At 39.2% G+C, this 19,199-nt stretch overlaps 1 protein-coding gene across 1 annotated transcript in view; it reads right to left on the minus strand.

Moving 5' to 3' along the window:
- Positions 1–1,322: 1,322 nt before the first annotated feature.
- Positions 1,323–19,199, minus strand: part of PPP1R3A (protein phosphatase 1 regulatory subunit 3A) — a 43,508-nt gene continuing 25,631 nt past the window's right edge. The window contains exons 2-4 of the mRNA XM_074952026.1: positions 7,034–7,092; positions 6,787–6,923; positions 1,323–4,524 (exon numbers count right to left, since the gene is read on the minus strand). Coding sequence (XP_074808127.1) covers positions 1,546–4,524; positions 6,787–6,923; positions 7,034–7,092 — 3,175 coding nt within the window. The 3' untranslated portion in view covers positions 1,323–1,545. The remainder of the gene's footprint in view (positions 4,525–6,786; positions 6,924–7,033; positions 7,093–19,199) is intronic.

Raw genomic sequence — 19,199 nt, forward strand, 5'->3', positions numbered from 1 at the left:
AAAGTCAAGGTCACTCCTGTAGCAAGGTCTCCTAACATTCTGCTACAAGTAAGTGAGCTTTCAAAAATTTGTTTCAGTGCTTAACTAACAAGTGATTAACCTGACCGTTATCTAGCTTCAGCCACATTTTGCACTTAAGCCTTTTGTAGCCTCCACAATGGCCCAGGTCTTCAGCTATGCAGAGCTGCGAGGAGACGAACCTATGTGGCTCAAAGCCACTTTTGCCCTTCTTCAAACTCTGGGGTCCCAGTAACATTATGCAGCCTCAGGGCTACTCCACGGTATGCTTGGTTGCAATGACTCCCCGCAGGCTTTTCTGAGCTAGAAATTGCTGGAGTGCTGCATGCTCTGGCCACTCCCTTTCCTCTTCTGACATGCTCCTGGCATGCCTGTACACTGGAAAAGAGTGTCTTAGAAGCAGTGAACCTCCCAGCACGCCCCCTATGTTCGGAGTCCCCCAACTACCTTGTTAGGGGCTATTGTGTACCGCCACAGCAGCACAATGGAGCCTTTTTGGAGGCAAGGCTCATGTCCCATGTTTTCCTTCAGGGTTTATTTTACTGTGCTCTAATGAGACCTAGTTAGCTTATAAAAAAAGGCCACAAACCCAATTCTGAACACGCCACACACAATCAAATCATTCACTCTTTTTTTTTTATTTAATGCTTTGAAGATACGAATGCCTTTCTTAAACAACACTGGTGAAAAACATCATTCAAAAGGTCTATCTGGAATAATTTTGAATTCAATTAAATTCTTCAGCTGTGTTACACAGTCTTCATTTACAAAAAATATATAAATATGATCTGAAGACAACCCATCTATAAATGTTTGTGCAAGTGAATGATAACAGGCTCATAGCTGTATCCTTCAGCTCGGTAGTATGAAAGTAGCTAATATATTCTGCTGAAGTATTACGTATTCAAAGTTACATAATGTTACTGGAGTCTAAGCTTGATATTTTCAGATATGAATATTATTATTGCACTAACTCAAAACAATGAAATAAAAAACTGAAAGAACTATTCAATCTACCAACAAATTTCACCTCTCAAAATGTATTGGTTAATTACAGTAGTAGATCACCATTTGCAAGATCAATATTAAAGAACTGACTTAGCCATAATGCCATTCCCCTGTTATCTACTGTATAAAACCTTAGAAAAACTCAGAAAAAACCATGAAGCTTTACTGCAAGAGAAATTAATGCAAGAAATGGTGTTTTTAAGTACTGCAGAGATATGAAGCATTGCAACCTCCCAGCCTGCTAAGGAGCAACATCTGTACTTAATTTTAACTTGACGTGCTTCAGATCTCATATTCATATAGGTATTTAATGATCCAAACATAATGGTCCTATATAGAATAATTACTTATATGAAGAAGCAAACTTCATATGTATTCCTTTTTGAAAGATGCTTCAAGAGAAAACTCGCTCTGGTTCTAACAATGAATATTTCCTTTTAACAATTAAAATGCTTTAGGGTGGGGGGAAGTAATCAACCTCAAACCTTAAGTACAGTATGTAGACAATTAAACTTAATGTTATTCCTTTTTGACAGACTCCTTGCTTCTTCCTCCCTCCCAGTATAGCCAATACAAGGAAAATAGATAGAGTGCAAAGCAAACCATTAAATCATAGTGGTAGATTGTTACAACAAATACAACAAACAAGAGGAAATAAAAGATTCTGTAACTGATATGCTTTAAAACTAGAGACTCACTAGGTAAATTATGTGCTTCGCTTTTCTGGTCAGAAATATCTGAAGAATCAGAAATGTGCTGGTTTTCGTGCTCTGAGTCATCAGGCCAGTTTAATATTTTTCCCTCAGTTATTAAACCTTCAGATTCAGAGCTTGTCTCTTCTGTTTCTTCAGTAGGCTCACTAATTAAAATCATTGGCCCTAATGACTCCTCTTGTCTGAACTCTGTTTGATGGAAACACTGGCCTATATTCCTTTCTCTTCCATCACTTGAAGTCAACATGTCCGAAGTCTCAAGAACTTCTTTGTGTTCAACCTCAGCAGAGGTGTTTTTATTAATACATGTCATTTCACTTGGTAGGCTGAAAGAATATCCTGACTCAGCAGAAATATTGGCAATGGATTTGAATGCAGGGGTTGTATATGAATGCTCCATATTTTCTACATCCGCAGTAACCACCTCAATAGACTCTTCAGAAGTTGTCGCTGGAGAGCTTGTATAATGACAACTGGGCACAATATTTGTATCAGAGGGTGATGGTTTTGTTTCACCTTTGGCACCTGAATGGGAAAGTGTTCCAAAAATGCTTTCTTCCTTATGAAGTTCTTCAGCTTCATCACTGTACAGACACTGCTCAGGATTCGGGGGAGCTTTCGATGATTCTTCTGAATATAAATCCTGCTCCAAACCTGCTTTTCCTTCTACAGCAGAAGCCCGTAATGTTTCCTCTACAGGTGGATTATTTCGAGTGTCATGTTCTGCTTTGGAAACTTTTTCCTTGGTATTGCATACAGACATCATGTCTCCTTGCAGCGTTTCACGTACATGTGCATTATAAATATCTAAAACTGATTCCTTTTCAAATTCGGTGTCATATAATACACCCACTGTATTGCGTTGACAAAGAGTATAATGTGAACCATCATTTCTCCCTTCATGTGTATCAAACCCTGTTTCCTTTTCCTCTGTGGGCCTGTCACTTACTGCAGTCTCTTGAGGTAGCTTAGCAATTACTGCTTTTTCACTAGCAGACATTTTTTCTGAAGCACTTTCTGATGTTGTTTTAATTATATAAGCTGTACCTGCTTCTGCTTCCTCTATATTACCATGTTCAGCTACAGAAGACTTTTCACACCTCACTGTTTCTTGGCAGGTAAACAATTCTTCTGTGGGAGTAACATTCAAATACCTTGTCTTATCCCTCATTCCCAACGTGACTTCACCATCTGTTTGCTCTTTAATCTCTTCTGTTCTATTTTTCTCACTCTCTCTTTCTACTGGTTGACTTCCTAAAACACTCCACTTTTGATTTTCACACCTTACCCTACTTTGATCATCTGTAACCATGCTGTCTGATTTCTCAATTTGAAGTTGACAAGGATCTGTCTCCAAAATATTTTTGTTTGTTGGGAAATTATCTTGGCTATACATTCGATCCTCAAAAAGCTTATGATCATTCTCCATAGTATCAAGCGTATCCTCTGGGTTCAATGACGCAGTACTTGTAGCTCTTGCTTTGCCAGTTGTCACTGCAAAGTCTGGGTAACCAGCGGGGAAAGTAGTCATTTTACTCTGAGTAGCATCAGGGTATCTACTGTCTGTTTTCCTCAAGTCATCACTTAACTCACTGTATTCCTCTTTCCCTGGTTTGCCTTCAACAGAGCTTGTGATTTCTTTTCCTTGACTTCTGTTGTCAGAGCTTCCCCTATCTTTTAGCCAAGTAAACTTTTTGAATTCATGACTGTCTTCAGCTCTTCTTTCATCAGCTACATGGGAAATCATCCGGTCTTCTGCTTGTGAAGGCTTGGCTTCATGTTTATTATCTGAAGCTGATGGCAATGTTATGGTTTTTGTTTCAGAAATATATTTTCCATGAACACTGAAAAGTTTCGGAGCTATGGTGTCAACACTCTCCTGCTCTTTAATTAGTCCTAACTCATCTAACTTGATTTCTTCCTCCTCTTTTCCTATATCAGAGTTATAGTCTTTCTTTGATACTTCTGCCACAACTTCTTTTTCTGTATACGGGCTTTTCGAGGAATCTATTGAGATATCAGAATGTGCAAAAGCATCAGCACATATATCTCCTCTTAAATGTACCTGATCTTTGCTTAAAATCATCTCGCCTTTTTCTTCATGTTTGTCACTGTCTGGCAATACCGAGGCTAGCATTAGGTGAGATGTTTGCAGAATGTGTCGTTCTGGAGCTGGATTAGCATTGTCATCCAGTGCTTCGGTTATGCATGTATTTAATTGCATTGATTCATCATGCTCTGAAGAAATTGTTTCTGGTCTCATTTCACAGGCCTCTTTGTAGATATCAGCATCTTCCCCACTGATGAATAACCTCCCCATCATTTCGCTTCCTGAGGCACTATCTGTTTCACCTTTTGAAATATCTACATGGCTCATTCCTTGTCTGCTTAAGACAGTATCTTTAATATGGATAGTCACATTTTGCATTGTTCCAGGCAAATAATCCTGTGATAAAAGCATTTCACTGGTACCAATGCATTCCAAAGGCTGCTCAGTATTGTTTACAGAGCCTGCAGTAAGTTCCTTTGCTAATGGCTGACTATAATCATATTTTATGGAATACTTTTTGTTATCATGTAATTCTTCTCCTAGCTCTTGTAAAGTATTTTCTGAAGGGGAACTGATAGGCACAGGCTCCCTGAGCAAGTCAGTGCCTGTTTCCATAAGTGTTAGCTTATTCTCCAGTCCTTGGGCTTCATTTGGAAAATTAACTGGCTCTGTTGTGCATAAATTCCTTTCATCTCTGAAAGAAGTACCTCTAGTTCTTGTGAACTGCCGACTTAGCTGAAAAAATAGAATAGAAAAGAATGATCAGAACGAGCTCTATAAAAATATTCAAAATGAATGAGGCAGGCTTTCATTATGGAAAGTTTTGTTTTCTGTTTCAAAGCTTTTATGGAAACATGTTCCGAACAATTTGCAAAATTTGCATTGTATGTATTTTTTAACATATGTAATGAGATTTATAGTGCGTCTGAAAGAAGGACATCAATAGTATTCAGAATGCTGTTTCTTTATTCATGAATTCAGTAAGCTGCAAGTGCATTTTATACAAATGAAACTTAAAGAGAATATTCTCTAAATAGGAGGCTAATTCAGTTAGCTCTGCACATTCAGTTCTAGGGTTGTGAGTTTTTTGTTGGGTTTTTGTTTGTTTGTTTGTTTGTTTGTTTGGGTTGCTTTGTTTTGTTTTGTTTTTAGTGAGAGCATTGATACAGTACATCAAAGCCTGGTAACATTCAGTATTGTCCAGTAAAACAAAGACATGTTGCACACTGACAAGTACTGTTAGAATGATCTTTGCTTCATTTCTCTTAGGAACCATTTTGCAGGCGTCAAACCAGAATGTTTTTAGACAATCTGGTAAGGCAGACATTGGAAATGAGATTAGTGAAGAAAAAGGCCAGAAACTAATCATTCTCCTTCCCTAGCTCCCAAATATCATATTGTATTATTCAGCTGTGCCTGCTTGTCATTGCACTCTCTCTTCACTTTAGGATACTCACACTGATAGCTCCATGCTGATCAATTAGAGGATAGCTTCTCAGGCACACCTTGTTACATTTACACTTGCTGTAGATATCCCCATTACAATTTCTCTTATTAATATGTTTTCTGCAAAGCCGCTGCAAACTATTAATAGTAAAACGTCACTCAAAGAAAAGTGAGGGAGCTAATGTCTCTGCAAATTCTGTTTTAATGACCCTCTGCCAACCGGTGCTCAAATGTATTTGAGCTCTTCGGTGATGCCAACTGTCAGGATTTAACAGTGAGATGCCTGTGGTTTTTTTGCTTCTCATAACTGACATTTGCATGATCTCAATAATTATATGCAAATCTTACGATTTCCCCTTCTTCTCACATAAGGCTCATGTTACTTGTCAACTGCACAGCTGTCTTGTGAGCCAATGCCTGTGGGTTTCAAAGATTTGGTTGTATTTCCATCTATTATAGATCTTCATTGTTTAATTCATTAAAGACTGCATAGTACAAATTAACATCTAAATTACAGCTTCCCTCTTCATTTACTGTATGGACAATCTCTGTAATTTATAAACAAACTGTTATATTTGAACCTGCTCATTGTAACAGGGTAAATCAAGAAAAAAGATGTGATTTTTAGGGCCCTTTTAAAAAATATATGTTTTGTTTAAAAAAAAAATGGAGATGTTGATTTTTCAGGCAGTAGGAGCTCCCACAATAGGTGACAACTTTGAACTTTCTTAAAGTTAGAGCTAAGAAAATTTCATACTTAAGTGCGAGGAAATAATTCTCCTCCCTATCAAAAAGACTGAGTGGCACTCCTCTTCCTCTCTGGTCTGATTCAGCATTCACATTTTCACAGACAGTAGCCATTTTAATCGATGATTATGAATCTATGTACCCAAAAGACATAAGCTCAGAACAGACACCGAGAATAATAGATGACTGTATGTGTCTCATTTACTGCCATTTCTTCCTTCATGGTGCAAAATGCAAGCCAAACCATAAAAATCCCCAAATAGATTGAATGTTCACTGAATGTGAAATTTATGATAACAAATTTAATGCTAAATACAGGTCTAGAAAAGTCTACTGTAGTAGTTATATAATTTTTCCTGTTAAAACTATAGACATTGGAATTTTGTTCATGTAGTGTATTACATAGTTAATCTCTGAAACATCTGTAAGGCTCACAGTACCATAAATACAGGAATTTTACCAAACGTTAAGTGTTTATGTTAAGTATATACTCATCACAGAGACTAGGAAGAGAGATCTTTGAAAGGTCACTGTTCTAATTCTTTGAAACGATCACTTAGATCCTCTGATAAGGAAGTAACAGAGAGAAGTCATTAATTTAAGACCACAAGAACTTAATGAAATTTACTGAAATCACCTTCTATTGTTGATTCAGAGGGAGATACAATGAAAATACAGACTATGGTTTTACATTTGTAAATTAGTACATCTGTCAGTTCTGTTAAAAGGAGCTTTTTCACCACCTTTGATGTGTAAATGGATTCATATCATCTAACACTGTGGATATAATTGTATAACACTTACCAGAAACTCTAATTCTTTTTCATTATCTTCCTTATTATCTTCATTGCATTCAACATTTATATCTTTTACATTTTCATGATGCGATTCAATGTCTTTGTCCTTCTCATGTGAACAAACAATTTCGGGGATGTTTGCCACTGAAGAGTTAACAAAAATATATTTTAACATCCATTTGGACTGTTTGTTACATTATCTATTTTAATTAACATGTGCAGTAAGGAAGAACTAATTAAACTAGCTGTTGTACCTGAAGTCCTTGAATTATTCCATATGTCTTCATCAGATATTGCCAATATTTCTTCTTTGCTGTTAAATGCAAAAGAAACTTAATGTGTTATTCTGCAACAATTATTGTTCCAAATCCTTTTAGACCTAAACCTAAAGACAGCTGGTTAATGATGCACAATCTTTTATGTGATTTGAAATTTGGCAGAAATATAACCTTGCTGATCACAATTTTATAAAAGAAATTTTTTTGTAATGATGTGACATTAACCCTTGGTGAGAGAAGGAACTGATGGAGACATTCTAGTGAATGAAATTTACTGAAATCACCTTCTATTGTTGATTCAGAGAGAGATACAATGAAAACACCTGAAGATAAATGCTGAGTGCCCACTTCAATGGGAGTTGATGGCACTTAGGATCAGGCCCTTGCAGGGATGTAATCTCAAAAAAAAAAAAAAAAATAGAAAGGACAAATGTAAATTATTATATCAGTTGTGGATTCCATCTCCATGAGACAGAACATTTTTATGTTGGTCTCAGTGAATAAGTTTTGTGAATTGCAAGACCAGTTGTGGTACTGGAAATGGCTTTCTAATATTTTTCAATTAACTTTTTTTCTGTTCCATTTTACTCAAACTTCATTCAGTTGCACTGATATAACATTACTTCTGTCACCAAAAAATTCCTTAATTCAGAAGGAGGATGTTAAAAGAATTTGGACACCTACTGTCATCACCTTTTCACAAAATCCTGCCTTTACTCCTCTGGGAACATAGGAATTAGCATCATAGAAATGTAGGATTGGAAGAGACCTTGATAGGTGATCTAGTCTAGTCCCCTGCACTGAGGGAGGACTAAGTAGCATCTAGACCATCCATGAGAGTTATCTGTGTTTAAAAACCTCCAGTGATGGATATTCCACAATCTCCCTAGGTAATCTGTTCCAGTGCTTAACTTCCTTTACTGTTAGAAAGTTTTTCCTAATGTCTAACCTAAATCTCCCATTCTGCAGTTTAAACCCATTGCTTCTTGTCCTCAGTGGTTAAGCCCATTACTTCCTGTCCTCAGTGGTTAAGAACAATTTATCACCCTCCTCTTTATAACAACCTTTTATGTACTTGAAGACTGTTATCATGTCTCTCCTCATGCTTCTCGTCTACAAACTAAACAAATCCATTTTTTCTGTCTTTCCTCAGAGATCGTGTTTTCTAGACCTTTAATAATTTTTATTGCTCTCTTCTGGACTTTCTCCAATTTGTCCACATCTTTCCTGAAGTGTGGCACCAAGAACGGAACACAATACTCTAGTTGAGACCTAATCAGTGCTGAGTAGAATGGAATAATTACTTCTCATGTCTTTTCTTACAACACTTCTGCTAATACATCCTGGAATGATGTTCCCTTTTTTTGCAACAGCATTACATTGTTGACTCATATTTCATCTGTGATCCACTATAATTCCAGATCCTTTTCTGCAGTACTCCTTCCTAGGCAGTCTTTTCCCATTTTGTATGTGTGCAACTCATTATTCCTTCCTAAGTGTAGTACTTTGCATTTGTCCTTATTGAATTTCATCCTATTTACTTCAAACCATTTCTTCAGCTTGTTCAGATCATTTTTAATTTTTTTAATACTATCCTCCAAAGCACTTACAACCCCTCTCTTCCCCCGCAGCTTGATATCATATGCAAGCTTTATAAGTATACTCTCTATGCCATTTTCTAAATAATTTATCAAGATATTAAACTGAACCAGACTCAGGACTGATCGCTGCAGGATCCCACTCAATATGCCCTTCCCTTGACTGTGAACCACTGATAGCTACTCTCTGAGTAATGTTTTCCAACCAGTTGTTCACCCACCTTACAGTAGGTTCATCTAGGCTATATTTTCCATTTGGTTTATGGCAGGGATCGGCAACCTTTGGCACGCAGCCCATCAGGGAAATCCGCTGGCAGGCCAGGATGGTTTGTTTACCTGCAGGTCCGCAGGTTCAGTCAACCGCAGTTCCCACTGGCCGTGGTATACCATTCCAGGCCAATGGGGGCTGCGGATAGCAGCGTTGGCCGAGGGATGTGCTGGCCGCCACTTCCTGCAGCCCCCATTGGCCTGGAACAGCAAACAGCAGACAGGGGGAGCTGTGATCGGCCAAACCTGTGGATGCTGCAGGTAAACAAACTGTCCCGGCCCACCAGCGGCTTTCCCTGACTGGATGTGTGCCAAAGGTTGCCGATCCCTGGTTTATGAGGTCATGTGAGGCAAGTCAAGATATATCACATCTACTAGTTCCCCCCATTCACAAGGCTTGTTACACTGTCAAAGAAGAATATTAGGTTGGTTTGACATGATTTGTTCTTGACAAATCTATGTTGACTGTTATTTATCACCTTTTTTTCTTTAGGTGCTTACAGATTGAGTGTTTGATTATTTGCTCCATTGTCTTTCCAGTTACTGAAAGTTCAAGATGACTGGTTTATAATTCCCTGGGTTGTCCTGATTCCCCATTTTATAGATAAGTACTATATTTGCCCTTTTCCAGTCCTCCAGGATCTTTTCCATCCTCCACAAGTTCTCAAAGATAATTGCTAATCATTTAGAGATCTTTTCAGTTAGTTCCTTAAGTATTCTAGGATGTATTTCGTCAGGCGTTGCCAACCTGAAGACATCAAATTTGTCTATGTAATTCTTGATTTGCTCTTTCCGTAGCCTCTGGGGTAGCCTCAGAACCTACCCCATTTACACTGATGTTCACTATGTTGGTCATCCAATGACTGGTAACTTTTAGTTTGAAAACTGAAACAAAAAAGGAATTTTAACACTTCAGCCATTGCAGTGTTTTCTATTATTGTCTTTCCACCTGCAGTTTGTTTCCTTCCTCATTGGGTCTACTCTGTCCTTGGTCTTTCTCTTACTTCTCATGTATTTGTAAAATGTTTTCTTCTTACCCTTTATTTCCCTGACTAGTTTAATCTCATTTTGTGCCTTGGCCTTTCTAATTTTGTTCCTACATGCTTGTGTTTGTTTTTTTATATTAATTCTTCATAATTTGACATAGTTTCTACTTTTTGTATGACTCTGAGTTTGAGGAATTGCCAGACTGGCTCAGATCCAAGCAGTGGCGTCGCTAGGTGGGGAGCGGGGGAGCAGTCGCTCCCCCACTGAGCACAAGTGGCACCTTGTGAATGTCTTGGCGCCTTTTAAATTTTCCCCTGTTGAGGGAACAGGGGGAGCGATCCAAAAAAAAGGCGCTTTTACTCACCTGGCGGCACTCTGGGTCTTCGGCAGCACCTCGGCGGCGGGACCTTCACTCGCTCTGGGTCTTCGGCAGCACCTCGGTGGCGGGACCTGCAGTGCCGCCGAAGACACCTGGAGCGAGTGAGGGCCTGCTGCCGGAGCGTCACCGGGTGAGTAAAAGCGCCGCAGTGGGTGGCGCCTTTTTTTGGATTGCTCCCCCTGTTCCCTCCACCTGGCTACGTGGCTGGATCCAAGATCCATCTAGTCCACCACTCTGAAACCTACCCTGTCACTGACAGTCACCAGCACTAGAGGCATCAGAGGAAGGTATAAGAACCCCACTGCAGGTAGATGTGGGGTAATCTGCCTCCCCCTCATTACATCTGATCCTGATCTCTAATCGTTAGAAATAGGTTCTAAAGCATGAGGTTTAATATCCCTTTCACAATTTTTTTGTTATAATTAATTATAACTGTGGCTATTCTTAATACCCATATAAATGTCCAATCAGTCTTGAATCCTGTTAAGTTCTTGGCCTCAGCTCATTTAGGGTCAATTCCTGCCACCCTCTCTAACACTGAGATGTGTTATAATCCCATTAAAGTGGAACAGTGTTATAAACTTAGATTCTTAGCACCTTGGGAGAGGGTCCATCTTCTTATTACTTGCTGGTATTGCAGCTAGCACAATGGGTCCTGATTCTAGATTGGAGTTTTGGGGCACTGCTGTAACACAGATAATAAATAATGATGATAATATAACCACAGGATATGGGTCCCCTGTAAAAGGACAATTATGACTACTGTGGTGCTCAAGCAATGGCTGCTTCGTATGCCACTCTGGATTGTACGAAGGATCAAAGCATTTAAGATATTAATAATCTGGAGGCAACCCTGTGAAATAAGGAACTGAATCACAGAGAGTTTAAAGGCCACGCTTTCAGCCATCTCTCTACTGAGCCTCCACTTATGTGTGTGCACAAGTACAGACACACCACCACACTTTGCAGGATGAAACATCTCAAAACACAGTCAAACATTTCTAATACTGTGCCTGCAAATGCTGAAGTGTACAACCACAAACTACATAAATAGTGTTTGTGGAGGGCAAATTCTAATACCTGCATGTGTTCACTGAACCCAAAATAAAAAAAACTTTCAGAGTTTTGTTTTGGGTAATTTTCAGGTGTGTTTCACCCTTTTGTTCTTTTTTTTTTTAAATTAGCTAAATTTTAAACAGAATGCCACATTGATACAAAAAGTCAAAATGTCATTTCAAAATGATCGAAACAACATGAAACATTTCAAAATGGTTAAAATAAAACACTTTGAGACAAGAAATAGAAATGTTTCATTTTGAAATGGCAGAAACTTTTCAACTTTTTCAAAATATGTTTCCTTTTTTTGGGGCCAAAACTGTATGCTGAATTTGACCTAAATCTGCAAGTAGTTTTGGTGCTACAAAAAATTCATTTTTCAGCCAATGTACTGATATCTGTGACAAGCCTGAGAAAACAACCAAGATATTCTGTCTTCTTCTCCTATGCTTATCCACAAGAACCATAGAATGATAGAATCATAGAATCATAGAATATCAGGGTTGGAAGGGACCTCAGGAGGTCCTCTAGTCCAACCCCCTGCTCAAAGCAGGACCAATCCCCACTTAAATCATCCCAGCCAGAGCTTTGTCAAGCCTGACCTTAAAAACTTCTAAGGAAGGAGATTCTACCACCTCCCTAGGTAACACATTCCAGTGTTTCACCACCCTCTTGGTGAAAAAGTTTTTCCTCATATCCAACCTAAACCTTCCCCACTGCAACTTGAGACCATTACTCCTTGTCCTGTCCTCTTCTACCACTGAGAATAGTCTAGAACCATCCTCTCTGGAACCACCTTTCAGGTAGTTGAAAGTAGCTATCAAATCCCCCCTCATTCTTCTCTTCTGCAGACTAAACAATCCCAGTTCTCTCAGCCTCTCCTCATAAGTCATGTGTTCCAGACCCCTAATCATTTTTGTTGTCCTTCGCTGGACTCTCTCCAATTTATCCACATCCTTCTTGTAGTGTGGGGCCCAAAACTGGACACAGTACTCCAGATGAGGCCTCACCAGTGTCGAATAGAGGGGAACGATCACATCCCTCGATCTGCTCGCTATGCCCCTACTTATACATCCCAAAATGCCATTGGCCTTCTTGGCAACAAGGGCACACTGCTGACTCATATCCAGCTTCTTGTCCACTGTCACCCCTAGGTCCTTTTCCGCAGAACTGCTGCCTAGCCATTCGGTCCCTAGTCTGTAGCGGTGCATTGGGTTCTTCCGTCCTAAGTGCAGGACCCTGCACTTATCCTTATTGAACCTCATCAGCTTTCTTTTGGCCCAATCCTCCAATTTGTCTAGGTCCCTCTGTATCCTATCCCTGCCCTCCAGCATATCTACCACTTCTCCTAGTTTAGTATCATCCGCAAATTTGCTGAGGGTGCAATCCACACCATCCTCCAGATCATTTATTAAGATATTGAACAAAACCGGCCCCAGGACCGACCCCTGGGGCACTCCACTTGACACCGGCTGCCAACTAGACATGGAGCCATTGAGCACTATCATAACCAATCATTCAAATGATATGTTTTTAAAACGTCAATTTTCCTAAGTCAGACAGCTGGGACAACCTGAATTCCGGCATTTCCTAACTTTTGAGTGCTTGACTTGCAACCTTAATGTTGAAGCAATGTTTTGAAGTAGTTGTGTATGTAATTTTCTAGGTTTGAAAACAATCTGAACAAAACAAAAATTCCACTGTGTGAGTATTATGACATGGGTCGTCAACTGGGTTTGAAACCAACCTCTTTATATTCACAACACAGACCTCCCCACTCGATTGAAAAGAACAACCCATAGCAGTAACAGGCTGTTATACTCTTTGTGGCTATAAGGGACCAGAGAGAACATGACACACACTTTGTTTACATGGTTAAAAGGACAAAACTACCTATTTTTCCTAACTTTCTTCTGAGAAATGGATGGATTGCTTTTGCTGAAATTTATTTTAAAAATTCAACTTAAGGCAGAGAGCAAACATGGAAATCTTCAGACAAAATGGTTAAAGATTGGCCAAGTTATAAGCAGCTGAAAACAGGAGCTTATAATGGAAAGTTTTAGGCAACATTAACTCTAGGATCACTACCAACTTCAGGCAACATTAACTCTAGGATCACTACCAACTTCACATATAGTATATATTCAAAAAATACTTTAAACTCCCAAGTTATTCACTGAATATATACAAATTTAAATGATAAATAAGTACATTGGAAAACTAAACTGCTTAAAATCCAAACCCTAGTCCTCCTTCTTTTACATGTGACAACATGATTTGGGGTTCTGTGTTTCTCCTGTGATACATATAAGGACTTCAGTTAATACCTAAAGCATATACATTATTACTTAGTCTGCCATGCCTCCAGCCTTCTTTCAAGTTCATCCTTAAAGTATACTTCTTCTAAAAAGCCTACCAACGTTAGTAATCTCCAGGGAGAAATGGTAATTAGATGGGAGAAAATGTCTATTACCATCAAGAGATATTAAACGTCACCATTCAGTGTCACTGCATTTCATTGCATCCATTTCCCCTTCCACTGTTTCTACATTGTTTATCTAGACTTTAAGCCCATCAGGCTATCAGCCAATACTTCATACTCACCTGGAAAGTGCCTAGCTCATTATTGGGGTTATATAAAATATAAATAAAATAATAAATAATTAATGCAGCTCCTGTTTTATGTATTAATGATCTCATTGGTATTGCAGGAGACTCACAGGACTCTACAGGCATCTCCCCATGTTTTGGCAGCCACAAAGCCTCTGTTCACTTTCAAAATGGACTCAAAGACTCTAAGGCCAGAAGGGACCATCGTGATCATCTAGTCTGACTCCTGCACATTTCAGGCCACAGACCCTCACCCACCCACTCCTGTAATAGACCCATAACCTCTGACTGAGTTCCTGAAGTCCTCAAATCACAATTTAAAGACTTCAAGTTACAGAACACCCACCATTTACACTAGTTTAAACCTGAACATGACCTGTGTCCCATGATGCAAAGGAAGGCAGAAAAAAATGTAGGGTCTCTGCGAATCTGACCTGGGGGGTTGGGGGGTGGGATTCCATCCTGATCCCAAATATGGCAGTAAGTTGAACCCTGAGCATTCCGGCAAGACACAACAGCCAGACACCTGGGGAAGAATTATCTGTAGTAACTCAGAGCCTCCTCATCTAGTGTCCCATTACTGGCCATTGAGGATATTTGCTACTAGGAGATGCAGATTGGCTAAATGCCATTGTAGGCAGTTTCATCATACCATCCCCTCCATAAACTTAAAAAGCTCAGTCTTTAAGCCAGTTAGGTTTTTTGTGCCCACTATTCCCCTTGGAAAGCTAAACATGTTGATGGTCAGTTTATATCCGTTTGTTCTTGTGTTAACATTTGTGCTTAACTTAAATAACTCCTCTCCCTCCCTGGTATTTATTCCTCCGATGTATTTATAGAAAATACTCATATCTCCCTTCAGCCTTCATTTGCTTAGGCTAAATAAGTCAATCTCTTTGAGTCTCCTCTCATAAGGGAGGTTTTCCATTCCTCTGATCATCCTTGTAGCCCTCTGCACATGCTCCAGTTTGAATTCATCTTTCTTAAACATGGGAGACCAGAACTGCACATGGTATTCCAGATGAGGTCTCACTAGTGCCTTGTGTAATGGTACTAACACCGCCCTATCTCAGCTTGGAAATATCTTGCCTGATGCATCCTCAGAATGCATTAGCCTTTTTCATGGCCGCATCACACTGGCAGCTCATAACCATCCTGTGATCAACCAATACACCCAGATCTTTCTTCTCCTCTGTCACTTCCAACTGATAAGTCCCCAGTTTATAGCAAAAATTCTTGTTGTTAGTCCCTAAATGCATGACCTTGCACTTTGCACTATTAAATTTAATTCCATTCCTATTACTCCGGTTTTCAAGGTTGTCCAGATCTTCTTGTGTAATATTCCAGTCCCCCTCTGTATTGGTAATACCTCCCAACTTTGTGTCATCTGCAAATTTTATTAGCGCACTCCCACTTTTTTGCCAAGATCAGTAATAAAAATGTTAAATAAGATTAGACTCAAGACTGATCCACTACTAACCTCCCTCCAGACTGACAGTTCACCTTTCAATATGACCCATTGTAGTCTCCCCTTTAACCAGTTCTTTATCTACCTTTCAATTCTCATATTAATCCCCATCTTCTCCAATTTAACTATGTGGAACTGTATTAAATCCCTTACTGAAATCCAGTTAGATTAGATCTACTACATTTCCTTTATCTAAAAAAATCAGTTATCTTCTCAAAGGAGATTAGGTTGGTCTAGCACAATCTATCCTTTTTAAAACCACGTTCTGTTTTATCCCAATTACTGTTTACTCAATGTCCTTAATTACTTTCTCTTTCAAAATTTTTTCTAAGACATTGCATGCACTTGAGGTCAAACTAACAGGCCTATAGTTTCCTATATAACATTTTTTCCCTGTCTTAAAAATAGGTACTATATTAGCAATTCTCCAGTCATAGGGTAAAACCCCCAAGTTTACAGATTCATTAAAAATCTTTGCAATTTGGGCTTGTACTTTCATGTGCCAGTTTATTTAATATTCTTTGATGGAGATTATACAGGTCCCTAATTTAGTCTCATTAAACTGTTTGAGTTAAGTTTGACTTCCACCTCGGATGTGGTAATTTTTACTTCCATATCCTCATTTCCATTAGCCAGACGGCCACTACCCCTAAGGTCCTCATTACCCTTATTAAAAACTGAGGCAAAATATTTGTTTAGGTATTGGTCCACGCTTAGATTAGCTTTAATCTCCACTCCATCTTCAGTGCTTAGTGGTCCCACTTGTTCTTTTCTTCTTATTTACATGGTTATAGAACCTTTTACTGTTGTTTTTAATTTCCTTTGCAAGGTCTAACTCTGCATGCCTTTTGGCAGTTCTCTATTTTCCCCTACAGTTTCTGACCTCCAAGAGATAACTTTCCTTTCTGATCCATCCGATCTCCCATTCCTTGTAGGCTTTCTGCTTTCTCTTAACAACCTGTTTGAGATGCTTGCTCATCCAGTTTGGTCTGCAACCCTTCCCTATGGTTTTTCCCCTTGCTTGGGATACAGGCTTCAGATAGTTTCTGCAACTTTGACTTAAAGTAATTTCAAGCCTCCTCCACATTCAGATCCTTGAGTTCTTCGGTCCAGACCACTTCCCTAATTAATTGCCTTAATTTTATAAAGTTTGCCCTTTTGAAATCAAGGACCCTAGTTGCAGATCTATTTTTGTTTATCCTTCCATTTAGTTGAACCAAGATTGTCCCCTACAACCAGTTCTTCTATGAGTTCCTTATTACTCACCAATACCAAATCTAAAAGAGCATCACTTCTTGTAGGTTCAGTGACTATTTGGTATTCCTTTTAATCAACACATGTGTTTAGATAATGATATGGAGCCATAAAAGGCCAGGAGAATACCCATATAGAGTTTCCATTCAGATGGGAAGTCTTTGGGGCCACATGGATGGGTAGGTGTCTTGGGGTATGTCTACACTGCATTTTAGAACATGCAGCAGCAAGTGTCAGAGCCCCATGGGATTTTACTATGGTGCTAAAAGCAGCTGAGTAGCTATTTAGGCTTGGGCTCTGAAACCTACCCTCCTCCCCAGGGCTTAAAGCCTGAGCTCCAGCCTGAACATCTACACAGCTGTTTTCATAGCCATAGCCTGAGCCCCACAAGCCTGAGTCAGTAGCCCTGGACTCTAAGACTTACTGCCACAGGTTTTAAAAAGCAGTGTATCCTTAGCATCCCAACTCCACAGATCTTGGGGATCTATGTGGGTAGGTTGTCTCAGTCATGTGAATGCAGATGCATCCTGTGTTGGGGAGTGTATCCTACACAAGCTCCGAAAGGGTTGATGTGGACCTGAGACACCAATTAACACATCAGGCGGCCACCTGGACCAAGAGCCAGACTTAACTGAGGATGAAGCCCAGCTGGGGAGGGGCAGGGAGAGAACTACAAACAGAGGAAGTTGAGAGCAGAAGAGATCTGGAACTTCACAGGAGAGTGTCATTAGCCTAACCCTTTACTACAGCATCATAAATGACCTTTCAAAGACGATGAGTGCAGGAACAGGCATCACATTATTTGCTGATGATTCTGCTATATGGACCAAAAGCAGAAAGAATCAATAAGGCACTTCAGAGGAGTACAGAATGAGAAAACAAGTGGGTCTGCAAGTTCCGCATTGACAAAACTAAGGGAATGATGTTCACAACATGGAAGATTAAAAAAAAGTAAAATTATAAATACAGCAGATAAATATAGTGAAAAAGAAACAAACTCGTAGGTGTGATATTTGATAACAAGCTGATCTGGAGGGGCCATATTGAAAATATTATAGATAAGTGAAAAGGAAGAATCAACTTATTTATAAGCAAATATGGAAGCTCCAGGGGAGCAGATAAGAAAATGGTGATAATACTGTTTGGAGGACTAATCAGATCTATTACTGAGTATGGCTGGCAGGCCTTTAGGTCAGGGTAGAAAACAAATCTGAGAAAACTAGACTGTATCCAAGCACAGGCATTGCAGATAGCATGTGGTGCCTTCATTATTATGATTCTGTGTGTGATGCAGTTAGCCACCAGAGAAATGCTTATCACTCTTAGAATGAAGTGCCTAGACTTAACCTTTTGGGCCAGACCAGTAGGTAACACTGAAGATGATAAAACTAAACTAATATATGCTGATTGTTGCATATTAAGTGGAAACCAAGTAGGACAGAAACTCAAAATTCCTCATGTAAGTAAGGTAAAGAAGTGGATAAAGGATCTCAGTGAAAAGAAAGGCTTAAAAGAAGCCAAAATCTATAGTTATGGGAAAATACTCTATCACTGGAAAACAAGACAGACATGGAATTATATGATAAACAAAAGCAAAAGAATGATAAATCAATATACCTGTGAGAAGTGGGGACACTATTGCCAAATGTATTCTGACAGCTCCAAAGAGGAAGGAATGGGTAGAGTGGGAACAGCTTTCTGTGTGCCCACATTTGGGGTCAACAAAACCGTAAGACTAACTATCTTTATCTCTGTCTTTACAGCTGAGCTAACAGGGACATTGCTAGCTCTAACTTGGCTTTTACATGTGCAGCCAGCTGCCATGGCCATCCTGTCTGATTCCTTATCAATGTTGCAGGTACTATACAATGGCAAGTCTGACAGCAGAAATGATATACTTAATGAAATATTACTGCTAACAACCGGATTTCTACAACTGGATATGACCATAGCAATAGCATGGATCCCTGCACATGTAGGGATAGCTGGCAACATTTTGGCAGATAAAGAGGCTAAAAATGCTATTAAGCATGAACTTGACCTAGAAGAAAAGGCGTACTAGTGGTACCTTAGAGACTAACCAATAGTACTCCTTTTCTTTTTGCGAATACAGACTAACATGGCTGCTACTCTGAAAGTTGACCTAGAGATCCCCTTAAGCAAACTGAAATTTAAACACTTAATCAAAAATGAGCTAAGGAAGGAATGGCAAGAACTGTGGGCACATGAAACAAAGGGTGGAAATTTCATGTGGTATGCCCAATAGTTGAAATAATTGATATAATCCAAGGCCCTGAAAGAAAGAGCAAACTGTCTCTATTCGGAATTTTAACAGATCATTGTAGATTAAATAGTAATCTATTTCTAATAAACAAACATAAGGATGGACTATGTGAAACATGAAAGGTCCAGGAAATGACAGATCATCTCTTATGGATTTGTAAAGACTGTACCAGTGAAAGGAGATACTTATATGGAAAACTCAGATGCCTTAGAGTAACAGAATTTTCTTTACAACACCTA

Source organism: Natator depressus, chromosome 1, assembly GCF_965152275.1.
Source record: "Natator depressus isolate rNatDep1 chromosome 1, rNatDep2.hap1, whole genome shotgun sequence".
NCBI classification, from domain to species: Eukaryota; Metazoa; Chordata; order Testudines; family Cheloniidae; genus Natator; species Natator depressus.